This window comes from Aulonocara sp. 'chitande type north' Nkhata Bay, linkage group LG1 (assembly GCF_057382095.1).
Source record: "Aulonocara sp. 'chitande type north' Nkhata Bay isolate Kocher_YH1m ecotype deep benthic linkage group LG1, A_spYH_male_GT1.1, whole genome shotgun sequence".
Taxonomy (NCBI): Eukaryota; Metazoa; Chordata; class Actinopteri; order Cichliformes; family Cichlidae; genus Aulonocara; species Aulonocara sp. 'chitande type north' Nkhata Bay.
Genome location: NC_141344.1, coordinates 22,961,933 through 22,989,469, shown reverse-complemented (window position 1 = coordinate 22,989,469; position 27,537 = coordinate 22,961,933). Strand labels below are relative to the sequence as shown.

The 27,537-nt window shown below is 40.1% G+C and overlaps 1 protein-coding gene across 2 annotated transcripts in view; it reads left to right on the top strand.

The window, feature by feature from the left end:
- Positions 1-258: 258 nt before the first annotated feature.
- Positions 259-27,537, top strand: part of lgr4 (leucine-rich repeat containing G protein-coupled receptor 4) — a 33,420-nt gene continuing 6,141 nt past the window's right edge. The window contains exons 1-18 of one of the 2 annotated variants that reach the window (XM_086288819.1): positions 260-672; positions 821-1,148; positions 12,026-12,097; positions 16,710-16,781; positions 17,612-17,683; positions 21,666-21,881; positions 23,285-23,356; positions 24,553-24,621; positions 25,118-25,189; positions 25,380-25,451; positions 25,625-25,693; positions 25,776-25,847; positions 26,077-26,142; positions 26,270-26,341; positions 26,432-26,503; positions 26,589-26,714; positions 27,041-27,138; positions 27,420-27,473. In XM_086288819.1, the coding sequence (XP_086144945.1) occupies positions 967-1,148; positions 12,026-12,097; positions 16,710-16,781; positions 17,612-17,683; positions 21,666-21,881; positions 23,285-23,356; positions 24,553-24,621; positions 25,118-25,189; positions 25,380-25,451; positions 25,625-25,693; positions 25,776-25,847; positions 26,077-26,142; positions 26,270-26,341; positions 26,432-26,503; positions 26,589-26,714; positions 27,041-27,138; positions 27,420-27,473 (1,528 nt within the window). In that variant the 5' untranslated portion in view covers positions 260-672; positions 821-966. Of the gene's footprint in view, positions 1,149-12,025; positions 12,098-16,709; positions 16,782-17,611; positions 17,684-21,665; positions 21,882-23,284; positions 23,357-24,552; positions 24,622-25,117; positions 25,190-25,379; positions 25,452-25,624; positions 25,694-25,775; positions 25,848-26,076; positions 26,143-26,269; positions 26,342-26,431; positions 26,504-26,588; positions 26,715-27,040; positions 27,139-27,419; positions 27,474-27,537 lie in introns of both variants that reach the window. The other variant, XM_086288827.1, reaches the window with a different exon arrangement.

Genomic DNA, 27,537 nt, shown 5'->3' with positions numbered 1-27,537 from the left:
AAAGTACATTAATGCATGTTGCGCGCATGTTCACACATGTTTACTGCACGATTACTCTTGAGAAGTTTTCATGCTTATATACAATTGAAAGGCTGAAGAAGCAGCTGGCTATGCACAGCAGCACAACCATGCAAGAAAATTTGCAGCCGTACTGGTCCTCCATGCATGTGTGAGCACTTTTACCTGACGCGTGTGTGTGTGTGTGTGTGTGTGTGTGTGTGTGTGTGTGTAGTGGGGGAGTGTGCAGTGGTTGGCTGCCTGATGCGGTGGTGCAGGTTTCAGTGTTACACAGGCCGGGCCCAGTGCTGCAGGTTGTCCGGTAGGGTGCCTGCCGAGCTACAAGCATGCTGTTGATGTCAGGAGCACAGGAGAGGAACGTGAGGAATGGCTGAAAACTGACGGTGATCTCCCGCAAGGAAACAAACCGGGACGCAAACGTCCGCTATGTTTAGCTGAGGACCTGACTGCCCCCCGGACCAGCCTTTCAGCGACGCACTAACAAGCACTGCTAGTGTTTTTCTTCTTCTTTTCTTTTACAGAGGGGGGGTTATTTAATGGGACAGCGAAAACGCAAAAAAACGCAAGGTACGCTACCGCTCCTGTCGCCAGCAGAGCTACTTTTATTTTCACGGACTAATACGACACACGGGTTGAGAAATGTTTCCCACCAAGGTAAACTGGCCGTCTTCGAAGGCAGTGTTTGTGTTTTGAGCTAGCTAAACGCTTTTGTGGGTACATTTTTTTTTTTGCTTTTTGTTTTCTGTGGTCGGGGTTGTGAATGTATGAAGTGTTTGAACCGCTGGGGTTTTGTTTTGAAAAGCGTCGGTTAGGCTTCACCTCTTCATGGTTCACAACCTACCAAACCACATGAGAAGAAGACGACGTCCGGAGTAGATTAAACCGCAAACAAAGGCCCCACTTCTTCCCCCCTCTACCGTCGCTTCCACCTGAACCGAAGAGGAGAAAATGCGTGTGGATCTGTTTTGGGTCTGTTTGTGGTGTTTGCTTCGCCCCGGTGCCACCGGTCAAGGGCAGTCGACGGCCGTTTGTTCGCTCTCATGCAGCTGCGATGAAGATGGGGGTGCAGACTGCTCCGGGAGAGGGCTGACCGCCGTCCCAACCGGGCTCAGTACTTTCACCTACTACCTGTAAGTGACAACCAAGCATCTATGATGAAACACAAGCTATTTGCACACTTAAAACCTGCCTCATCGTTTACTGTACTGTGTTTACGACGTAAGTGAGTGATGGCCATTGAACATCACCGGGTAAACTTAGTGCAGATGGAGGGAATGTCCTGCCGTGGATTTTAGGATTTCGGACTTACAAAGGCTGACCTGTTATCTAAAGCATCACAACACTCAAAAGCCTGGCATAGTTCAGAAACAAACTATACACAGCTGAATCTTCAGGACTTATCACTATTATAGCATCAGTATAGCACCACAGCCTCCATTAATGTTGTAATGACATGTGTAATGATTGCAGCTAATAATTAACTAGATTATCAGTTATTATTTAAAACAGGGAATCAGCTGATAGATGGATCTGTATAAACTGTTTCCAGAAGAGGTGAATAAAGTCATTTTTAAGCACAGGTTGAAACTTTTTGCGTGGTTTGCTACTAAAAGTGGTTCCTTATGAGAAAATATCTGCTACTAATCATAGAGTGAAAGCAGTAGACACTGAGAAGTGAAAGATTTATGATGCTACTATGAAGCTTCCCACGATACATTGATTCTGCAATACTTGATCTAATGCAAAACTGTCGTCTATGGTGCATGACAACATAAAGGAAAAAGGAAAACACACTGCAAAGAAATGAAATACACATATTTACCTATTTACGATTGTTATGGTTAAATACTGCCCAGCTTCAGGAAGCCTTTTTAAAGTACATTTGAACTCCGTGATGTCTGACTTTTGCCATGATCAATGAAATGTTCTCCAGGGGGGTGGCTGTGGCTCAGGAGGTAAATTGGAAGGTTTTGTGGTTCGATCCCTGGATCCCACAAAATACTGAATCCAGAGTTACCCCGATGCATCAGTCAGGGGTGAATGTTGGGTTAAAAGTGTTTGTATGAATGGGTGAATGAGGCTTGTTGTAAGAAAGCGCTTAGAGTGTTCAAATTGAGTAGAAAAGCGCTACAAAACCACTGTCCATTTAGGGGCCAAATACAGTTAAAGTTTCTCTTGATTTTTGCTTTACCTGAACCATGGGTAACCTCCGTCTTACTCTCTCTGTCTTTTGTCATCTGTGCAGACTGCATGGATAGTCTATGTGGAAATATTATATTTAAACATTGGTTTAGCTCCTGACATGTACACACAAGTATGACAAATATATTTAAAATAAATCCTCCAGGTAAAGCCACAACTTATCCAACTGTTTCTCTAAAGGTTTTTGTGGGAAAAATGACTGAATCACCGAGTAATGCACCAAGTGCTGTGATCACAAATAGGGCTAGATTTGGGTGAGTAATGCATGGATGGTAGCCAGCAGTGTCTTGTTCCCTCTACTGTAAGATTGAAACAATAAAATAAGGAGTCAAGCCTGTTCCTTTATCACATTCTCACAGCAAGTCTGGCTATGTTTAACTGCTGCACTCATTTTTACAACAAGTTGAGCAAATAGAGACCAGGTAGGTTTGGTCTTTTATGGAGCAGTGCAGATACAGTTGATGACTGGCCCACGAAGAAAAAGATTGTGTCACAACTTCTGGGTTAATCACAAACTAAAGTAACTCTTTAGTCACTGACTCTGCCAGTTCCCGCGTGAAAAACACACTCGAGCTTCACACATACGAACAGCCATTTTGAGTTTGGGCCTTGTTAAATGTGCAAAAGTGCATGCGACTTTCAGAAAAGTGTAGAGGCTTGTTTGTTGAAACCTCTGTGCTGCTGTGCTGCCTTCTAAGAATGGCGGCCAAAGCCCTGCTGCACCAGAATGGACAGTGTACCACTTGAAATTCCCATTGTTGAAGGTGTGAGGTGAACTAAACAGAGGGGAAATGGTTGCATGGCGCATGAGGCTTACAGCTGAACCTCTCGGCATACTTGCTCCTCTGGGTAAAAACAAAATAAAAGGTTCACCACTGTATTATGACATCTGAATTACAATATGGTGCAGTGTTTTCACAGAAAAACACTGCTGCTCTCCATGCTACTCTGTTGGCTAGTTTTATGCCAAAAAGGAAAACACTGTGTTGTTTGCGAGCTTGTGGTGTCTTTGGTTCTCATAGTTTGTCCTACTCATAGCAATCTAAATGCTCTGTGACACATTTTAAACCGCTTAATGTATTCATTTGAGACTTAAAGTATGTTGCTTGTCCCCCTCTCTTTTTTCCCCTTCCTGGTCTCTTGAACTTTAGTTGTCCTCTCTTACTCTCTCTGTCTTTTGTATGTGGAGCAAGGGGGGGTTAGGGATCATGATGGATTAGTGAGACATATTGCAGCTGCAAAGGCTCCTTCTCTCAGGGCTAATGCACCCACAATGGCCCGCTGAAGTGTAAAGGAAATGTCTCATATGAGCATTTTGTCACTACAGTAAGGGCCATTTGTTTATCATGTGTTTAGAATCAGAAACACTCCAAAAGTAGAACCTTTTATATCCAGGCTGGTGGGTTCCAGCATCAGGAAAGAAGGTGTGTGAAGAAACAAACACAAGTGTGCTCGCTCACAGCAGCAGATTCAGTGCCCAAAGGTAAGGAAATGATCTCAATGTTGTGGAATAGTGTATCGTTGTCATGAAGGAAAAAATAAACGTGGTAATGGGAGACAACGCATTTTTACAATAAATCATATGACATTGTTGGCGTGGACTCTTACCTTCAGCCCACAGGGGCTTGAGTTTTGGCTTCTATAATGGAACCAGGCCTGTCACAGAAAAACAGATGGAAGAAGAGGCCCCTCAGCCAGTGACAAGGCAAACACTCTTGTAGTGTACCTGTCACAGAGTGTCCACATAGGTTTCTCTTTTGCTACAGTGTCTGCACAAACGTGTGTATTTTAAGCAAGCATAGAGGCATTATTAGAGCTGATATCTCAGTAATGTTAGGTCCTTTCATAGCGTGAGGGTGCCTGAGACTTGGGAGGCGAATGGAGGGGTGGCGTCATGGGTCTTGCACTCTGCTGGTAGAGCTTGCCGACTTCACCACTGGTGCCCTCAATCCATTTTTAACTGAATGATACTTTTGTTCTTGGTCAGCAGAGGTGAAAGGAGCCAGTAAGTAGTTCCTGCTTCCAAACAGGATGAGCTGTGGATGGAAGAATATCAACATCCTCTCTGAGTTCTTAACACTGAGCTTTATTGGTATACCTATTTCCGTCCTCCACCTGCAAAGCTTCAAACGTTCAGAGATTTTTCAGAAATTCTCTTCAAACCTCTACAAGAAACTCAGGGTTTCAGATTTTTTACTTAAGTGTCTGGTCTTCTATAATGTCAAAGAGAGATAACTGGAAGAGGTTTTAGGGTAACTCAAAAGGATGTGAGACCACATCCTTGAAAATGAATCTAATCTGTGGCAGGTGATATGCAAATGACAGTCTGGGAAATCAGCTTAGGGGTGGCACTTAGGTAATATGGTGGATGTTAAATGATTGGATTCAGCTGCCTCTCCAGTAGATCTCTTGTCCTGTGGGTGGACTTGAACTACAGCTGTTAGCCTGGTAGCTTACCCACCAACTAGTTGGTGGATTAAGTACTTCAATACTAAAATGAGTCATCCACCATGCTTTGTTGGCCATTAATATACCAGAGCCACCAGTTTGTCTCACACATACACATGAAATGCTTATCATCATGTTGTCTATTTGCTGTCGTGCTAAATTATTGTGAAGTGTTCTCTAGAATTAATCTAATTGTATGTTTTGTGTTCAGTATCTTGAACTGTTTAACAACCTTAATTATATGTTATGAGTGAATTATGAGGCTCCACATCACTGATGTAATGGAGTCATTTGTGAAGGGTGATACTTACTTTTCTTGTAAAATAAGTCAACCAGTGAAGTAGAGACCAGTCATTTAAAATTCTCAAAAAGTAATTAATTTACCAGATTAAAGTAAAAAAAAACAAAAAACCAAACGTTCAGTGGAGCTGTTTCGACTCTCTATTTGTTTTTCCCCATAATAGTTGCTTTTAATTGGGTTCCTTTATTTTAATATTTTTAACATTAAATGACCAAATGTTTAAGAAAACATGAATGATTCATAACTGTTAATCTGAGATTCGAACTGCAATTAAAATTTTTTACCTGAAATTGTGGTTCGTTGTTTATTTTTTTTAATCACTCCAACAGCATTTGCAAAACTTGACAATCAGTTACTGCCCTGTGCAATAGTTTACAATATAACAGTTTAACTGCAGTGTTGCTGTGCAACCTGCGCCATAGCTCAGAGTAATACCCTCATAAATGCCATCGCATATCTTTATAACAGGATGGGCTTTTGTGCACATTTTCAGTTCTTCCAGAAATTGGAATTCATTGCACACTTTAGGTTGCGGGCCAAACAAGATAAACATTTATTGAACACACTAAAACAATGTTTTTTTAAACATAAATATGAATAAAAACAGACAGGAATATTATTCCAGAATAAATAAACTTTAAAAAATAAACTTTAACTTTAAATATTTTGCTCTTCATAAAAATATATCCTGTCAAAATTATGCAAGTTAGAAATATGAACATGCTGCCAAAAACCCCAGAAAAAAAAAAAATGAAAGCATACACAAGGTTCGAGCCGCGTGTAGACTGAGCTGGGGCATTGCTTCAGGAATGGAACTAATAAACTGGGCGGGCCATTCAGTGTTGTACTTTGCCTTGAGTGTACCATTACACTGCAGCTCCATCTGAATCTGCACAGGTGCAGTTTCCACATAAATGGGTTGCGAAGCAGCCCGAAATTCTCTTTATGTGCTTCAAAGTCACCAAAGCTCCGTGCAAACTCAGTGCACTCAGTTTATCAGCAAAGTGCGCATTTGGGAACACTGTTGCGCTGACTTGGTTCAACATTACTTGTCAAAAAGGCAAGGTTGTACTGGTGCATTTGTGATAGCTTCACTTGAAATGCCTTCACCGCATCATACTGTATGATAAGGAATGTCGGCAAATTCTGAATCTATTTCCCACATAAAAGACTGAAATTGACAGTGATTTAAACCTTTAGCTCAGATAAAATTTACGGTTTGCATTACGGTGATCATTACATGCTCCATTTTTAGGACTTTACCACAACATTTCCTGGTGTATGATGAAGTGAGTGATATGCTGTTAACTCACCGGTACAGTTCTCCTCCTGTATATTTACTCACATCCCGCCGACTAGTCCACTTTTTTTCACCGCACAACACCAGTGTTGTAAGTCCAACAAGTTTGTCTCAGGGCAGTTTCATGTCGGTTACACTTTGACATACTTTTTAAAAAATGTCTTTTCCTGTCGTTGTCCCGTGAATCAATTTAATGTCCAATATTTCCACTTCACGGATGAAGATGGCCAGCTGCGCAATGCCCATCATGTCTGTACTTTCATCCACAGCAAGAGAGTATGCAATAAAGGTTTTGCTTCTTTCACACAACTGTGTTCTTAAATCAGTGGCCATCTCACAAACCCGATCAGCAATCGTATTTCTCCCCAGGCTGACATTTGCCAAAATCTGCGTTTTGACTGGACTCAAGACGTCGCACACCTTCATCATGCAGCACTTTAGAGTGGTAAATGGCCGGGCTGATTTGGCTATCTCCTCTGCTACTATAAAACTTGCTTTCACAACAGCTTCACTTTGTGATTTTTGCTCTGGTGAAAAACGTCTGCTGAAATGTCAGATTCTTCTTTAGCTCTTCTACTTTCTGTAGTTTCTGCTCTGCATTTAGGTTTTTCAGCTTATCCTGACGTTTTGTCTCGTAGTGCCGTCTTAAATTAAATTAATTACAGCCACATTAGCTCCACTAATAAGACACACGGGTTTACCAGCAATGTCTGTAAACATATATTCAGCCTCCCACCGGTGCTGAAAGGCTCTGTTTTCAGAATCAACTTTTCTCTTCGCCGTTGTGAGGGCTAGCTTTGCAATAACAGAAGTTTGACTTGATTGACGCGGGAATGTTCCTGGGTAGCCTAGCATTCGAAAAGGAGGCTGCAGCACTGCATTATGGGATCTGTTGTTTGTGTGTTATTAGCACCTCATATTGCCGGGCCATGCATAACAGTAATAATAAATCTATATAAAATGATCTGGCCCGCGGGCCTTGAGTTTGACACATATGGCTTAGGTAATGCTGACAAATTTCTTTTTACCACAGCAGCATTTCTTTACCACGTATATATTCTCTGAAATAATATTGAAAATGCTCTTCTCTTCTTACATTAAGATTGAGTGTATAGTTCATTGATTAAATGTATAGTAAAACGTATTCACAGTGAGAGAAACTGTAGTTTTACTTCTGCAGCCCACATAAGATCAAAGTGTATAGATTGTGGCCCAGAATTTAATCTGAGTTTGACATCCCTGCGGGAGTGGGTTGAGATCTGGTGACCGTGGAGGGTGTTTGAGTTCTCATTGCCATGTTCAACAAACCATTTTGAGATGATCTGAACTTTGTGACACGGCACGTTATCCTTCAGGAAGCAGCCACCAGAATATAGTCGGGGCCTTGACCACGTCTGCATGCAGCTTTCGTCCATCAGATACACAACAATGCACTATTTTTGGTAGAGCATGCTAGCGGGCCGTCGTCATTACTTAGTTTTTTTTTTTTTTGGAAAATACGGCACACTTAAAATCAATCCTTTGATTTTTCTGAAAATCGACAGTGCCCCTTATAATCCCGTGTGCTTTATGTATGAATTCTGGTTGTGTTTACTGACCTCAAAACGATTTTATGTGGTACACGGCGCTCGAAAATCTGTCAAATGTTTTAGTACGACTTTGCTAAGCTACGAAGTCGCACCACTTGATGGATTGTCGGAGCGTTACGGCTATTCTACGCAGGAGCCTCGCAGAGTGATGCGTACTGTGCTTCAACATAATATTACCATATTGTGCGTGTGTGTGTATAACCTCTTTTTAAGTTTTGTGGATATTATACATTGTTATGCTCACGATATGTCAGCCAATTTTCACTGGAAATGCCTTTTGGTTAAACTGTCGGTGAGGAATTTGCACTGTTAAATTTTTATATAACTTTAATGCACATAAAAAACAGCTGCTTGTTTAAGTGCAAATACATTGATGGTTTTTTTTTTTGCAATAATAAAGTTGTGGAGTTGTAAAGTATTTTGTCTAGTGTCAATTATATCGTCAGTTATATCGTTATCGCAAATTTTCAAATGTATATCGTGATAAATATTTTTGGTTATATCGCCCTGCTCTAGTTGTAATTATCAGTTAATTCTTAGTCCAGCTCAGTGGAGTGGAGCGTTTCAGAGGCCTTTAGCCAGGCAACTGCTCACATGCAAGCTGCTCTCTTCTTTCAGCCCCTCACTGAACAAAGTAGACTCAGAGTAAGGTGCGCTTGTGGTTGGAGGGCTGCTGGCTGTTGCTATATTTCTGCTTCTTTACTGGATAGTTTTGTGTTTTTTTGAGGCCCACAAATAGTCATTCATGAAAGCCAGTGGCTGTTGGGTGACTTTAAGAACTTACCAAGAAGTCCTGCAATTTTACAGGTGACCCAGGAGTTCTTTTTTTTTTTTCTCTCTCTTCCCCCCCCTTCTCACCGTCTCTTCTCCCCTTTGGTTTTCTTTCTTTCTCTCCCCCTCTTTCTCTCATTCATTCCCCCTGTCCTATTTATTAAAAAAAAAAAAAAAAAAAAAATGACAAAGGATGAACTGAAGCTCTGCCATCACGTAATGTCGCATACTGCTGTTTCTGATGTCATTTAAAAGAAAAAAAAAAAAAAAAAAAAAAAAAAGTCCTGCAATTTGTTTGTCACATAAACAAAAACAATAACTCAAATTTGTGATTGTTAGAGGCATCACGAGAATGCCGAGTCTATGGGGATCAATCCCAGCTGACAAGCCTTTAGCAGCACAGTTGAAATTTTTCCATACTCATGTGTAATTGAATCAGTTTTTGGGGCAGTTAATGTCTTCTTTATGTAATTGTGTGGCATGAAAGCATTGCTTAGCTTTTGCTGTGAGTATGTCATGAGGGTATCAGGCACTGAAGCAGAGTATATTTCCACATTTTGAAAAAACAAAGATCTGAATTTAAAAATATTTACCCAGTGAATGACTATTTTAAAAAAGTCAAATATTTCTATTAAGGTTTCTACCATTTTCTGCTTATTGTACATTTCTTTATCTAACTGGTGGAAAGTGTCACACACGGAGAATGCAGTAGATCAGCCATCAATCTACAGACTGAGGAAAAAGGTGGCACAGTGTGCTCCAGTAGTCTGTATGTTTTAGTTTTTTGCTCTTACAACACAAGATCTGGAAAAATCCGAGACCTAGGAGCATATAAAAAGGATATAAAAAGTGCCTCACACAACCCCTTTTTTGTGTTTTGGCCCTGTCATGCAAGCTTGATTTGTGAAGCACTGCAGCGATTGTTTTCTCTTCCGGTGAAGTGTCCCACAGGAACCGATGACCTCTCGAGTTATTTTACAGTAGTTCTTGGCATCTTGGCCTCAGACCCTAATTAAAGCCCTTTCACGGTTCCTGTTTAGATTTGGTCAGACAGCTAGCTCTCTGGAGAATCAGCGCAAGTGCTTTTTTATTTCCTTCTTCTTATAAGTCCTCTTGTTCTCTCTGAAATTTTGTCACACTGTTTCCCAAGAGAGATGAATCATGTGGTTAAAGGGGCTGAGCAACAGGTACACCCAGTAGTTATCAGGTGTAAGTACTGACATGTAAGCTTGCTGTTAAGACTGTGTTTGTGGTAATTTAGCAATTTTTATACCTGTACTCAGTTTGAACCCACAGGCTATAGGTTGCAGACCTGTGCTTTGTTTAATTTCTTAATCTGATGATTTTAAAAAGATGCCAAAAATTGCCTGAAATTGGTTCTAGGTCACAAATAGCTATGTTGTTGTAGTTTTTTTTTTATAATTACTTTTGAATGTAAGAAGTTTCAGAGATGTTTTAAATATTTTAAACAATGTCTGTGTGGGTGCCAACCCTTTCAGCACAGTTTTATATGTAGTATTTTTGTGACATGGCAAGCGCTTGCTTGCCTTGACCCAATTTATCTGGCAGATTTAGATTGCATTTTTTTAAGATCCTATGTTTTGACTTTAAGAATATATATCCCTGCTTCACCTTAGCTCTCCATATTTTCCTCTTCTCTTAGCACATCTCATACCTTTCTCAGATTATCTCTTTCCTTGCTGCTAAAATGAAGCCAAACAGCACACGGGATAGAAATGTGCAGATACCTGTTTGTAGAAGCGTTTAGGCTTGTCACCATTTATCACAGCTGCAGTTTTAGTGTCCTCTTCAATCTGTCTTAGCAGGGACAGGCCAGGACCTTGATGAGTAAAGCAGCCAGACACAGTGGGAGGGAAGGAAGTGTGATAGAGTCATTCAAGCCTCCTGTACTCCCCAGAACGGCATGTGGTTTAGGCCACTCAACAGTCTGCGTGGATGATTTAGTCAAAAGGTTAAAAAATGTGGTTAAGGATGTATCCATCTGACCATTGCAGCCGTGGTTGGGAAACACCACTTGAGATGTTGTCAGTGTAGGAACAAAACCATAAGGACTGTTGATACAAGTGTGTTTGTGTCTATTTAGTCTATATGGTAACTGGATAACCAGGTAAATGGAGATGGGACATGCTGTAGGTTGCAGGGATGATGAGGGTTCTGTCAGGGCCTGCCTTTTAAGGCTTTTGTGTGTGTTTGTGTGTCTGCCTGGCTGTGTATCTGTGTGTGTGTGTGTGTGTGTGTGTGTGTGTGTGTGTGTGTGTGTGTGTGTGTGTGTGTGTGTGTGTGTGTATCTGGGTCTGCAGAGGAAGAGCAATATGATCCTTGTAAGATTCAGGGGCCCACACACAAGGTCCAAGAGAGATCTGGCAGTGAAATTCAAGATGGCCACTCAGGGAGTGAAAGGAGTGAGAGGGGAGAGAGAGCGGGGTGCAGGGGGTTGCTTCATTCGCGAATACTGGATGTTTTATCCGTCTCTGTTGTGGATTGATGTCTCTTTACATATTAGGAGTAGGCATCCAGACGTGATATCCGCAGTAAACCCCAAGACGTCCTTTCCGCTCTTTTATTCTTGGGGACGCTTACTTTTCATCACCAGCTGAAAACATTGTACCGCCAGTTCTAAACACAATAGAGTCTTACATTTAAAGTTATTATTATTATTAATATGTAAACACAGGCTTACACACACACACACACACACACACACACACACACACACACACACACACTCAGACACACACACACACACACACACACACACATACACACACACACACACACACACACACACACTTTAGGTTTGATGGGGAAGCAAATCAAGTCCTCTGTGCATATTTTTCATGCTGCTACATGCCTATCTTTACTTGTTGATTTGAAAAATGAAGATCCCTGCGGCTAAAGAGAAGGGCTTTTTCAAGGGTTTTTTTGGTGGAAGTTGAAGAGTCATGCAGGCACAGTCAAAGATAGAAAGCTGCCGTTGGGGACGAATGATCTAACGACCCTATTGTTTGTGTAAATAGGCTGCAATGGCAATCAAAATCTTCCATCACGGTAATATCTCTTGTCTGCATGTTTAGTTTATGTGATAAAATCAGGCTTCATAGACAGATGATTTCACGTGGAAGTTATTTTGCAACTAAGAAAAACTTTATTTTGCGTATTTTACTATTTAAATCTAGGGTTAAATGAATACTTTACAGCTGTTGAAAATGAGGGGATAACTATTATAATCAACATAAAAGTGAACACTTGGAAAATGAGTGCAAAATCAAGCCAAGAAAGCAACTTAAAAAAAAAAACAAGAGTCTCGAATGAATGAAAAGTGATCTTTGCAAATGTATCGGTGAACTCAAACAAATTTTTTTCCTGTTTCCACAGTGACCTGAGCATGAACAACATCACTGAGCTTCCAGCATACGTATTCAAAACCTTCCCCTATCTCGAAGAACTGTGAGTACATGCCCCCTCTAAATGATGTATTTATTCTGTGCAGTGTTGACATGAGGGCTGGTCTTTATGATATGCACCTGGGTATTTTAGCTTGCACTGTAAAGTGCACAGAGCGTGCCCTTCCTCATAGCTGAGGGAGATAAGCGTAGCATTAACTGAGGTTACGAATCACTCACCATTCACGAATTGAGCAAGGGCAATAATAAAAGGTGCAGTAATGCTCAATTAAAAAGGTGAGGTAAGACAACATGCATTGAGGCAACGATCATGTGACATCCTGTGTGGATTTTTGCTTTTAAGGGATTATCAGGGTGGCAACAGCACATCTGTGCTCTGGGGCTTTGTTGGAGTGGAGTTCCATCTAATCTTCGTGGGTGTTATTTCTTTGCTCTTTAAATACTTTGCTGTCTGGCTCGGCACTGCTGAGTGCCAGAGATAAAAATCTGTCTACCTGGTATCAGGTAACACGCAGCCCCGAGAAAAATGACCAGCGAGTGAACGTACTCGGGCAGTTCCAGCTCCACTTGACTCGATGCGGTTGTGTACTTTTTTTGTTGTTGTTTTTTCAAGCCCCTTGTGCATCTTTCAGTCGGCAGAATCTTCATCGAGTGTACCACTCAAACCTGCTTTGTGGAAGGGGCAATTTACTTTTCATCGCATTGTGTGTAGGAATGCAAGGCAGGAAGGAAGAGGGCAAAACAATGGTTTCTATGGAAACAAGGCCAAAAAAACCCACCCAGTCTCGCTGCCACTTCTGTCTCGTCTTAGATCATCAAAACTGTCTGACTGCCGATGAGCTGTCTGTTTCCGGAGAAGGCATTTCCAGGGGTCTATTGATAAAAACCCTTAGCTCATTTTTTGTGTTTTTGTTTTTTTACATTTCTTTCTCAGAGCAAATCAGCAGTATCAGTCTTCAGTATTCAGTGAATTCTGGTGGACAACTGTTTCGCTTTAGGGCTTCAGCAGTGTCAGTCAACCAATGCATGGGCCCTGAGGGTAAAAAACAGGGGGAGAAAGAGATCAGGAGGAGAAGGGGGGGAAAAAAGAAAAAAGTGCAGGCCGTCCCTTTACAGAACAGGAGCACAGAAAAGGGAGGAATATTCCCTCCTTCTTAGTCACGCAATCTTCTTCACTCTTTTTCTTTCTTGCCAATGGCGCACAACAAAGCTCAACAGACGTGATGACAGAGGTATTTTCTGTCTCCCTCACTGTTTGTTTATATTCTTTAAAGTAACCTGTGACTGATTGGCTCTCTGTGTATCAAGAGGGAATTGCACTCAACTGAGTCAGTCAGCATTGATATGTTTAGTTTCGTGAAACAAAGATTTAAAACATTAATGTGTTTATTATTTTTAGTCATCCTTGTTAAATATTTTTGGTTGCAGCCGCATGGTCCACATCTTTTTTCTCTTTTGTGCATTGAAATGGTTACATAAAAGTTTCTTTATTTCTGATAATTATAAGTTGCAGAATCTGGCATATTATTTTAGTAAATGTAAGCTAATGTATTTGTTTTTTGTTTTTTTAGTTTCTTTTTAAGTAAAGTTAATATATTACAGTGTAATGAAAATTGTTGAGTTATAAAGTATATAAAGAAGAAATGGTGGTTCTGTGATGGGATTTACTCCGTATTCCTGCTTTTATAACATGGTTTCATTTCTGAGAAGTTGAAGTTCCAGCCATTATTGCTGGGCAGAAGACGATACGGCTCAGATCACGTTCAAATTGTTATTGTTCACTATCAGATGATAAACCAGAGGAGTTCAAATCCAAACCATAGGACTGCGTCTGCTGTGTGTAGATAGGAAATGACGTCAGGCCTGTATAATCACAGGTAACTGTACTAATAGTTGTACAAACAGGTGTGCATTACACATGTGTGGGAGGGGGTCCTTGTTTTGATTTACCCACAGTAGTTTACCAGATAGAAAGTAATCGTGTTGTTTTTATTTACTGCTACAAAACTGTGCATTTTCTAGTGAATTTGCTGTTGACAGAGGCAGACCTGTGGGAGTGGTATTGCACAAGGAAAGGATTTAGCCTTTCCTCAGTGAAATCCATCAAAGCCCTGAGGGGACATGTGCTGAATTTGCTGAAAGATGTTGAGAAACCTGAACGATTTGTCAAACTGTGTTTGCGCGTCGTAATTAGCGGCTTGTGACAGTCACCACAAGCTCTGGGTTGTGTGATCGAATTAGCCACATTGGTCACTATCTGTTGGAAATGAACAAGAGTGACTCAACAGTTACTGACAAGATTAATGTCATGTTTGATTTATAGGCGTCTTTATGCGTGTGCCAACTTGCTACAGTCACGACTATACCTGCAGACTGGTCTTTAATAATTAGAAGTCCAAATTCTGTTGCAAGACATCATTGTGACAACCTTTAAGTCGGAAGTGAAACAAATGTTTAGATTTATTGGTTGATTTGTTGGTGTTGTGAATTACGGGCTTCTGCTTTGGAGGTTATAATTGGGTTTGTCTCAAAGTGTGAGGTAGCAGCCTCTAATAGCTGGCAAACATTCACAGTTAATACTAAATGTTAAGGTCATGTTAACATGCGTATCATGCAAGTCCAAAATCAGAATTTGTCAAGTTATTTAGATGACTCTAACAGAAAAAAAGAAACAAATATTGAAAACATGTTTTTCATGCTTTTTGATTTTGTGATAAAGTCAACAGTGGACCCAATTTGACTATTGAAGCAGGAATATTTAATCTGTCTGATTTGTCTGACCAGGAACTTCACTGCTTCATGTATTTCACTTGATAAGCTTGCAGCAAAGTGGCTGTGCCTGATTTACTGTGATGCATAAAATGGCTTGATGGTATTCTGCAATTAAATTGTAATATTTTTAAGTCTGTTTCATGTGAACAGATATAAACTCTAACAGAAAGCAGATTTAATAAGTTTAATATTGTAGATATAGTTTGCTAATCTACAGCACAAGGCCCATTATGTACAAATCTTGCAAGGTTACCTGATGTTTCTTTGTCCGTTGCATCCAGTTTGTACCACTAGAAAGCACCACTAAATTACTTAGATAATGACAAAATATCTTTTTCTCAGGAAGGTTCTGTATTAATCATCTGTGGTACAATATGCGTACATGTAACTATAAGAAAACTGCTTAGTGTTTAAAGAACATGTATAACAAAAAAGTATAACACCACAGTAAATGTATGACAGGTTTGTTACTCAGCTCAAACTTCACCATGAGCTCGGCTCATGTGAAGCGCTTCTTAGAAATCCTGTTCTGACCACTTGCAGGCGCACATTTGCAACGCACCGTTGATTTCCCCCAGTAACAAAATGTAAACCCTTGAACTTGAATTTCATTTTGGAAAGTGTGCGATGACGTTATGGCACACGCCATGGTTTAGAAAGTTTCCGCCAAAGGTTTTCCCTCAGATGCCTCAGGGCTTTACAAGCCTGGGGGTAGTGCACAATCCCTGTCAATGATCAAATGAGAAGCACCCAGTCTGATATTTGCTCTCTGGATCCCAGCCCTGCTTGTATCACAACTGATGGTCTTCTGCATGAAGGTCGGGTCAGTTTGACACAGAAGTTAATGTTTTCTCTCTGCATGAGTTTAAGGGCCATGCTAAAGCTGTGACAAATGAGGATGTGCAGGTGGTCAGCACGAGACTCCTGCAGACTGTTCCAACATCTGCAGCAGTGCCGACAGAGACGCAAGACTTCACAAGGAAACGATCTTGAAGGGGGAGAGCGGAAGCATTTGAATCTATTGTGTTTTTTGCTTCTTATGTGTAGAGTTTACTAACTTTCTGACCTGACCTCTTCCTTAATCCAACCAATTAAATTTGTGCACTAAAGTGCACTAACTCTCAAATAAATTTGAACACGTGACATGCAGAGAAAGACAAATTTTAAGTCGGATAAACTGTCTTCTAATACACTCAGCCTTGATTCTCAGGCTCACACCCAGCAGCTCTTGTTGCAGGGAATTTAGCCTGGCCTGACTCGCATTGCAGAGTGATAAATCTGTTGCTAATCTCTCAGACTAGATAGGATACTTGGTCTCTGTATCCCAGTCAGTCTGTCCCATGCTTATTTACACCCATATTTCCTATATATTTCCTGTTTCCAACAGGAAAGGGAGTTGTCCCCTTAGCCTCAAATTATTCATAAATGCTCTGAAGGAGCTGTGTGATGATAAATGTAACAAGGCAGCACTGTTCAAAGGGAATAACTCTGCTTGTGTCAGCCTCAGAGAGGTGAATTATTTTTCACTCTCTCTAAAAAGAGCACTTCATAGTCATGCTTTGGAGGCTCAGAAAGGGATTTAAGCAGGGGATATCCAGGAACAGCTCTAATCTCTCATGGGTGACAGATGAAGTGACAACAGGCCAGGGGCACAGACGCATGTCTTTGACACTCCAGGCCCCGTGTTCACCCTGAGAGCTGGAACATGATATGCAGAGACGCTGGATATGAAGAAGTCCTCAACTGAATGCATAGCTTCAGAAATAAAACAGAGTCTGCAGTTTTCTTACACTCTGTTCTGTTTTTGCTTAAATGCCTCTTGCAGCTTTTGATCATTTGAAAAATGTCTTAAATACAAGTTTGACTCTCTCTCTCTCACCCAGTCGACTTCCAGGAAATGACCTGTCGTTCATCCACCCCGAAGCCTTTTCTGGACTGCATCAGCTCAAAGTCCTGTAAGCATTTGCCTTCTCTGCCAATCTCAACACTCACATACCCCCGCAAACACACACAGACGCACTTACGGCTGTGACAGTGTTTTCTACACACTGGGGGAGAGAGTAAATATTGCAGTTTGCGGGAACATTGTGGCAGTGTCAGTTACTGACAGGCTGGGCATATACTTGGTTTAAACTAAATGTAGTTTTCCACCCCTTCCCCAACTATGACTGTGTATATGGGAATCCCCAACAGAGAACTGCGTACATGCTCTGCTTTAAAAGCTAGAACTCCAAAATTTACATCAGGCAGCACACCCTAGTGTGCTTGCACACAGGGAGTGACAAACAAAGCACAGTCCTGTAGATTGTGCACTTAGCCAAAAGTTCAAAGTCCTGCTGATATACAGGGGAAGTTTTGAATAGAAACTGCAAACAGAAACACATGGAAACATTATATGTGCATGTCAGATCCAGTGATTTATTCATGTTACTTATAAGTACACAAATGAAAATAATTGGCTTCAGGCAGACTAAGTTAATGTTCACTTCAGGTCAGGGTTTCTTCATATTTGTTTGCAAACTTTAGACTTTAGAGTTATTGTTAGACAGGAATGTGATGTTGTTTTAAGTTTATTAAACACACAAAAGTTGTGGGAGATTTTGTAGACTTTAGGTTGTCTGTATTTGCTCGGGGAAACTCCGTTTTCTAAAGCGAGTAATAATAGCCAAAGTGAAGCCACGTGATAGTGTACGAACGGGAACCTCAGGAAATGAATTTATTTATTTTGTAACAAGAGTTGAAATAATTGAAATATTCAGATATATTTTTTCCAATTTGTCCTCAGGATGCTCCAGAATAATCAGCTGAAGACGGTGCCAAACTCGGCACTGAAGAACCTTCACTCTCTCCAGTCTCTGTAAGTCATTTGCATGAACACACGTACACACACACATGCAGCATGTTTAAGCACGTGCCGGGTATTGTCTAGATAAAAATCCTTCAAGGATTCAAGTGGACCTTCCTCTCCTGCATCAACCTTGGAGGAAGCGATGCACAGGCCTGCTCCAGAGATTGTAATAGTTCTTTGTTATTGTATTACAGTGCTGTTTAGATATATTGTTTGATTAGTTATAAAAGGTTGTAAACTTCCAAACGTGGTCTCACAGGGGAAATAAAGTTTAGCCTCAACTCTGGACTGAAAACTGTCTGTTTTGGATTGCTTATGGAAAATGTGAATGGTCAAAAAGTGGAGATGCTGTTTTAAGTCCTGCTATTATTACTATAAACATACAGTGTTTCTATTAGAGAGGCTCAATCAATAACTAAAAAGCCTGTTTCTTCTAGAATTTACAGATACTGATGTGTTTTAAGTGTGTACTTAGGAATATGTACTGTAGTAACAAAGCACTCTTAGTGTATTAAGCAACTTACAGTGTGGAAATGGAATTTAACGTCAAACTAACAAGCCCATCCAAGATGGGTACTCACAAAGATGATAATGAAGCAACAGTAGCACTGCAGGACAGTTTATCTACTATGATATGTAACGATAACATTTGCTGCTGAAAATTTGCATAACAAATGTATGCAAATGGGTCTGTACTGTGCAGCTGAGCTTTTAGTTTCATGTTGTGAAAAACAGGAAAAAAAAATCGGCTGCGCTGATTTTTACTGGGATTATTTTTGGGGGGAGGGCTGTGTTGTATCTTCTTGCTGTGTTGATTAGTTGGCCCACAATTTTGGTGGTAAACATCTATGAGAGGGATCGCTTTTAAATTTACCACAAAGATTCCCAAATGTCAGATGATAAATCCCAGTTACTTTCGCAGTACCGCTATGTGATTCACAGTACTACCGTGTGGTTTAAACTGACTCCCAAAAGTTGTCTTCAGCAACTAATGAATAACTGAGTATCTTGGTTTTCAGCTTGTGCAGTATTTAGGATGTATTGTGTGTTCAGTACTAACTAGTAAACATTTATTTACTAAGCTGCAAAAATTAAGACAGTGACAGTTGTAAGCACTTTACCTCCTGAGCTTCATCGTGTTAGTGTTGACGTTGCAGATGTGTTGCCGTTAGGATTTAGCTGAACGCACAACCAGCATTATGTGTGACCATTAATAAACAAAAACATCAGTTATGTCCAAGTCTTTAAAAACACGTGCTGAATTTTTCTAATAACTGTTCTAGATGTAAGCATTTGTGCTGTAAACGTTATAGCCTTGTTGTCTCATGCCTGAGTGTGTGGTGGAGTTGCATTTATGTTGCGCACCAGGTGGACCAAGTTCTTGTAGATAGTGGCTCCTGTTTAATGTGTGACTGTACACAGCAATTTTACAGTAACTAAAATGTTGAGAGTGATTGTTGAAATGATTTATTTGCCTAATCTGTTTTGAGGCATTTGAACATTCTTTCAGTCATATCACATTCTTATCACTCCGCTGCTGTATTTGTAGGTGAGTCTTATTCAGCCAATCCGTTTCTAACGTTTCTGTTTGTTTCTGGAGTTTTTACGTTTGCTTGTAAGCATCGGCCTTTTCACAATTATCTTTTCCATTAACCCTCATATGTAGTGTCGTTTCACCAACTTCAAAATACCAGTTTCTTCGAGACACCACCTCTCTCCAGCACCGTGCCTTTGAGTTTGACAGAGACTAAAGTAGGAATGCATCCAGCTGGAGAAATGTGCTGAAAATTCTGCCTTCAGCTATAATCACTCCTCTGTATCCCTCCATATGTCCTCCCTTTTCTTTTTTCCGGCTTTCTTCTTCCTTTTTTAACAGATGTCTTTTCTCTGTTGGGGTTTTAGGGTCTGTAGCTGAAGTATTATGCACTGGCAGAGTAAGGACTTGGTTTGTATAAAGCCTGGAGAGAGCTAAATGTCAATCATGTCTGTTTTTCTTACAGGCCAGACACTTGAGGAATTTTGAGGGAGGGTGAGACACTCAGTTAGGGAGGATAGCAGGAGAACGTAACGTGGTTATGGTGAAAAGAGCACTTGTGCATTCATAATACTGTTTAAATCCCTTTTTTTTTACCTTCTTGTTTATTTTTTTTTAATCCCAAAACTGTCAGTGATCAGAATTTTAGGATCTTGTTGGATCATTCATCGTACACGCAGATATTGCTTTTTTAAAATGTAAATTCTGTGAATTGTCTACAAAGAATTTGAGTTTGCTATATATGGCTACTAAATAAACATTCATGTCTTAGCTACGAGTTTGTGGGGACGTGGAGAATTTCAGGTGTTTCACTGTTTCTCAGAAGTGAGGGTTAAAAGTAGGCTGTGAGTTAAACCACTGTGGCAAAAGGGCCTGTCTTATGTTCTATAGAACATGCCAAAGAAACATGATGATATAGGTAATTTGCTTTTGACACCACCTAATATACAACATGGATAGTTTAAGAAAACGAGAGAAAGTAAAGAGAAAGATTTCCATTGTTGTCAGTAAAGTTATGAATGTGTTACGCCCCACTTGTTATGTAATTTAAAATAAAACCCCTTTTCTATGAAATTCTGGTATTAGTCTCCATATTTATGTTGCGGCTTTTAAGCCGGGTTGTAACAGAATGTTTACGTGTTTAATACAATTTCTATCCAATTAAATAAAGTAGTAAGTATTAGTAAAAGTACTGGTTCTTATATAGTGCTTTTCTGCTCTACCTGAGCAATCAAAGCGCTTACTTGCCTAATTCACACAAGCAATTTTTACTGTGCGCAAGTGCTTCCTGTCTAACATTCACACTCTGATCGATAGGGCTGCACGATTTTGCATAAAATGAGAATCACGATTTTTTGGCTTAGAATTGAGATCACGATTCTCTCACGATTCTCTTTTCCAGTATAAATATTTATTGCACTTATTAACTCCACATCAACTTCGTAACAGTTGAGACTGAACATAAAAACAATAAATAAACATAAAAACAACAAATGTCTCACGTTTTGTTGTTGCTGCAAAATGTTGTACTGCTTGAAATTCCGTCTCCACCGTTGCTCGACACTGTGTGTATAGAGCAGGTAGTGCAACAATAGAAAAATAGTTGCGGGACGGCACTGTGTAGTGTTTGTCTAGGGTGTTGATCATTTTCCTAAATCCCTGGTTTTGCACAGTGTTGATGGGAGCCATATGTTTGGTCAGGTGATAAGTGATAGCCTCCGTAATTTCTTTGTGCCTGCGGGAGTTCGACGTGTATAGGGAAGCGCTGTATAAGGTTCCCGTTATTGATGTTTGGGTGGTTGACTGGGACGGATTTTCTCCTGTCACTTTCTCGTCATCCCTGACGTGCTCGCCGTTGTTTTTTCCCTGCTAATTTTAGCATCACTTGATGGATTGTCGGAGCATTACGGCTATCGTAGGCAGGAGCCTTGCAGAGTGATACGTACTGTGCTTCAACATAATATTACCGTATTGTGTGTGTATAACTTCTTTTTAAGTTTTGTGGATATTAAACATGGTTATGCTGAGGATATGTCAGCCAGTTTTCACTGGAAATGCCTTTTGGTTAAACTGTCAGCAAGGAATTTGCGTTTGCACTGTTAAATTTTTATATTTTTACAGCTGCTTGTTTCAGTGAAAATACATTGATGGGGTTTTTTGCACTAATAAAGTTGTGGAGTTGTAAAGTATTTTGTCTCGCGTCAATTATATTGTCAGTTATATCGTTATCGCAAATTTCCAAATATATTTTGTGATAAATATTTTTGGCCATATTGCCCTGCCCTAATATACTGTATATATATTTGCATAACAAATGTATACCAAGGGCTCAGAGAAAAGCTCAAGAAAATGTAGAGGGTGAAGGTAACGGTGCCATTATTGCAATGTAATTTCTATATGTATTTATTAAATCCAATCCAAAGTACAAATGCGTTTCCTATTTGCTCTGTTTTTTAGTCGCCTGGATGCCAACCATATTACAACTGTTCCAGATGACAGCTTTGAAAGCCTTCAGCAGCTGCGCCACCTCTGGTTGGATGATAACAACCTGATGGAGGTGCCCGTCGGTTCTCTGAGGCACCAGGCGAACCTTCAGGCTCTGACGTTGGCACTTAACCGCATCCTGTACATACCAGACAACGCCTTTGCAAACCTCACCAGTTTAGTTGTACTGTAAGTTATATTAAGCTTCTGTTTAATTGTGGTTTAGAATGAAAATCTGCACAGTAGCATTTGAGCGCAAATGTTTACAGTGTACTTGACAATTGTTTCTGGCCAGTCGGGCCAATGCTGCAGAGTGCAGGGCGGATGATGAACGTCATAGGGCACCAAACCGCCTTGTGCCTTAACTTTAGATGGATATAAATCTATAAATGATCTGTTGATAGTTGGTATAAATATCAAATTATTAACATCATGTTTAAGTAGCCTGCCTGTGAAACAGTTGCCATAAAAGTAAATTCCCCAGGATAGCTAAAGGACCTTTGCATGCAGTTTTCATAGAACTATACACAGAATAACTCAGCAGGAACAACTTGTTGGTGTACTTTTTGGAAAAACTATAATTAAGCAGGCAATGCGACTGCAAACATTCACATGGCCTGAGGGAGATGCCAAAGTGAAACTCCTCGGGGGTGGGTTGTCAATAAGATCAGGACGATTCTCAGGTTATAATGCCAGCACATGTTAACTCTCTATAGGGTGAGTTTAGCTATAGTTTAAAGGTACTTAAGTTTCTGAGTCATGTGTAAATCTCTTCTACTTGGCTGTATAATTAACATCATGTTAGTAAAATCTAAATGTATTGCCTGTGTTCCCATCTGAGTTAAGTAAGCTATAGTATGTGTTTTTTCATATATCATTTGTATTATTCTGTCATCACAAGTCAACATAAAATACCTTTCTTTGAGCTGAGCTTTAGCTATCAATGTATCCTCAGCTTGACTGCGGGTCAAACTCCAAACACAGACATACCATAGTTTATTTCCACAGCTTACAGCTTAATAAGTCAGCTAAACAGGTCGCTACTCATTCTCTGCTGTGTTTATGCACGAGGGCGTTTTTGCAGTGAAACGAGCCACAGGCACTGGACATCGCAAATCAATGTTAGCAAAATCTTTGTAAAAGGAGCTTGATGCTGAGCAGTGATGCAGAAGTTATGTTGTTTTATGTATTAAGGGAAATCCTAAAACCATCCTTTGCCAGGAGCTTGTACAAAAATGCGTTGCACTGCGAATCCAAGGGATTGTTCCAGACCTTTTTTTTTTCACTGCTGCTGTTATATGTTCACATAAACACACGCTCAAGAACACACGCATTGAGTGGCATTGCTGCAGGGTTAGTATAAACACGTCAGAATAAACAGGAAGAAAAGACCTTGAATCTATTAGGCGAGGAGGACTCTTTGCATATACACATACAGCACAGACACCTGATTCACAAGCGCCATTCAGAAATCATGCATGGGATATTTTTGCAAAAGCTAAAAAGTAAATTAAAACCCACGAAGAATGATTGAATTATTTTATTTCTCTTTGGTACGACGGTCTTGCAGATCTGTGTTTTACCTTTTTCAGGCATCTTCACAACAACAGAATCAACGAGATAGGAGACAACTGTTTCTCTGGACTTGTAAACCTGGAGACGCTGTAAGTACACAGCAGTATGGTAATTGTTGTCGTGTGTGTGCATGTGTGTGTGTGTGCGTGCGTGCGTGTGTGTTGGTGCTCCCACCCTCCTGTGCTTCAGTCCTCCAGACATCATTGTGTCCACTTCCTCCTTTAATTGCTCTAGGATAAATAGAGCAAAGTACATGATGCTTATCAAATCTGCCCTCCCACTGTTCACTTCCTACTGCCACAGAGCCATGAAAAACCTTTCAGTGACAGCCGTACCTCCTGGCAAATGGTTACTGTACAACACATAATCTGGTGGCACTTGCTCTGAGCCATTGTTGGTATTTACAGACACAATGACACAGCACAGGGGACACAAGTAAGCTTATAAAACTAGTGCAGTATTACATTTCAACAGTTTTTTTAATGTATCTTTTTTCTTTAAGTGTGTAATATCTGTGGAGGCAGGAGGTTTAGCTGCTGACAGAAAGGTTTGGTAAGGACTTGAAGGGCTTTCTTTGCTTTTGCTGAATAGTGATTCATTCATACATTCAGGGGCAGACTCATTGTGGGTTATTGCATATGTTTATTAAGCAAAGAAAAATGCTTATGACTGAAACTGAATATGTCACAGTTCTGGAACCTGAACAAGGATATTGTCAACAATATTTATTTTTTTGCTTAAAATATGAACCGAGTAATAAATTGATTAAAAATGAATTATTAACTAGTTTCTTACAACACAGTGTACTTGGAAGCATTCAGTATTTTAATATTTAATAGATTAATGTGCTTTTGTTATATTTAGAGAAACGAGCAGGGGTTTTTTCTGGAGCTAGGCCTTTGGGGGAAGAAACAGGCTCAATTGATCAGTAGATCATTAGAGGCAATAAGTCTCTGTTACCTTATTTGACAGAAATCAATGCATTTCCCCATTATGTGTGACCATTAATAAACAAAAACATCAGTTATGTCCGAGTACATGAAACCCCAATTAACAAAAGTGTTTATAAAATATTTACAGGGCTGATAATTTTCCTTTGACTCTGGCTAAAATGTGTGTGTGTGGGGGGGGGCACGCAATATTGCGTGACTCTGTGCTGGCCTTAGTCACAAAACCAGTCTTTCCTCCTAATTGTAGATGTCCTTGTTTGAATGTTGCATTGATTTTTGGATGCGAAACAGGATGGATGAAACTGCACTGATTTCCTGTGTCTCTCTCTGTCTAGAGATCTTAACTTCAACAACCTGAAGGTTTTTCCCAAAGCAATACAGGCCCTCCCCAAACTGAAAGAGCTGTGAGTATACTGCCCCATTTCTACTGCCCGAGAAAGACATTTTGTACTGTTACTAAAGTCAGGAAACTTTTAATGCCTCACTGAGGCAAGTTGCTGTCTTTTTTTCTGGTTTAAAAAAGGACAGATGTGTAATGAGGAAAATATTAATTATATTAAATATTAGAGGATTAGACACATGTATACTGAAATTATTTTAAGCTACCTTCATTTCTGTGACTGTTTCTGTTTGTCACACACAGAAACAAAATATTCTGTTGACTTTAATGCTGTTACATCGTTATATATCTGAGCTTTTACCTTTTGGATATGATGTTTAAAGAGAAATAGATAACATGTTTTTTTGATAAAATTTTTTTAAAGCATTTGACACTCACTGATAGAATCATTATGTCTTTTTTTTTTTAAACTTTGGCTTAGAGTATGTGAAATTAAGTAATGTGTATGCCACGTGTTGAACTGTGGAAAGTTTACTGACACTGCCACCTTCTCTCTTTAGTGGGTTTCATAGCAATGATATTGCTTCCATACCCGAGGGGGCCTTCCACAACAATCCCCTGCTGAAAACCATGTAAGGTCCAACTCTCCCCTCTGACTTGCAGACACTCATTTATAAACAGACATGGCACACTCATAGCTTAACTTTGTAAATACGCCATATACAAGTTTGAGGCTTCAGAAAGATGAATGTCCAGAAGATGGTGCCATTCTTGCATAGTGAATGACTTTTGCTTTGAATTCTCCCCCCTCTGCTCTCCCAGACATCTTTATGACAACCCTCTGTCGTTCGTGGGCGCGTCAGCTTTCCAGAACCTGTCCAGCCTGCACTCACTGTAAGTCCCTCCGTCAGGCTCAACTCCTGACAGATGGTAGTGCTGAATAAAAATATATGAAAAAGGCAATTTGAATGTGCTCTAAGAGTCAGTCAGTCTTATTTAAGTCACACCATCTCACACTTTGATCTCTGTAATAATGATTTTACTATTCTTCAAACTTGTGTTTTCAGAATGTTGCGTGGCGCCAGTATGATGCAGGACTTCCCCATCCTTACATGGACTAACAACCTTGAGAGTCTGTAAGTGAACTCAGATGTGGCATCTTTCTCTGCTTGTGCGATTTTGTGTTTCAGAAGTGACTGAGTAGCTTTTCATATTCAGGACCCTCTCGGGCACCAAGATATCATCCATACCCACTGATCTGTGCGAGGACCTCAAAGTGCTGCGAACGCTGTAAGAAACATTCTCTTTCCTGTTACCTACAGCAGGTAATTGATCATTAGGAAAATACAAAGAGAGCAGAGTAGGTCGAACAGTGCATAGTGTTTTAGTAAGGTCTGTGCACTCATTTTTACAGACCAGTTATCACTGAATGGAACAGTCCAACCTTTTTGTCTTTGTTCTTTCATTTTAATTTGTCCCAGTTGTGCAGTTATTGAAGCTGTTTCTTTTCCTCCATCAGCGACATGTCCTACAATGAGATAAAACAGTTACCTTCCCTCCAGGGCTGCACCCAGCTGCAGGAGATGTGAGTGAAGATCGAAAAGCCATTACACAAAAGAAAGCTTTAAAAGGCAGAAAAAATGAACAAATAAGGCGATTAAAGAAATGTTTGCTTGTTTATAACCTGATAAAATTATGTTTCCCATTTACAGAAACTTTCAGCACAATCATATTGAAAAAATTAACCGAGACACTTTCCAAGGTCTCTCTGCTCTCCGTTTACTGTAAGTCCACTTAGTCATGCACTTCCTTGATGCAATATAAACAAATGTTTTTATGCCTGATTTGTGAATTCACTGAGTTATGTTACACAGAGACCTGAGTAGAAATGAAATCCGAGTTATCCACAGAGATGCTTTCCTCACCCTCAGGGCGCTCACCAACCTGTGAGTAGGACCTTCAGTCACACTGTTTGGTGTCACTCTCTGTGCCCTACAAAATTAAACTGTCTGTGTGCAATCATTTCTGCAGAGACCTGAGTATGAACTCTCTCACTGGGATTCCAACAGCTGGACTGAGCGTGCTCAGTCAGCTGAAACTCTCCGGGAACCCGCAGATGAAAAATGTGCTAACTGCAAATAACCTGCCTAAACTCAGGTGAGAATGACGCTGTGTAGGCTGAGGACATGTAAGTGTAAAATACACTTGCATGCTTAGACAAAGAGGGCAAGTAGTTTTCAAGAACTGAAAAGCATACATGGTGCACACAAGTATAAACTGAACAGTTATCCCTCAGTACAGCAAAGAGAAACAAATCAACAATGGTATAGAAAAACTGAGGAAAACACAACAGCTTCCACGAATGAGGAGGCTAATCCACATCTAAATACTACTATTGGAAGCAATCAGAAGGGCCAGAAATGTATATATGACACTTAAATCTGCCAGTGCTATTAAATGATAAACATTTTCTTTTTTTTAAGGTCCATTTCTGTCCCTTACGCCTACCAGTGCTGTGCATTCGTTGGATGTGACTCAGTGACGACTTCTTTTGAGAAAGAGCACATGAAGAAAACTGCAGGTGGGGATGGCGGACATGTTAACTGCATGTGTTATTGAAGTAAAAAGATTGTTTGCAGTGTTAGTGTTACTCCATCTTACTAACATTAAAAATTGTGCTATATTTCCTGGCTGTCATGAGGTTGTAAAATTCCCCAAAAAAAGATATAAAAAAATGTAAATTACATTTAAATTGAAAGTATCACAGAGAGCTTAAACAGCAATGTTACTAGTTTGGATTGAGTTTAAAAAAAAAAAAAACACTTTCCCCTCTTAGTATATCCATTTTCTTTCTTGTTGCAGGTGGGGAAGATGTGGAAAAAATCTCAATGGTTATGCATTGTTCTCCTTCACCAGGTAGTCAGCTTTTGTGTTTATCAATCAGTGTTAAAGATTTGAAATAATCCCAAAAAAGATAATA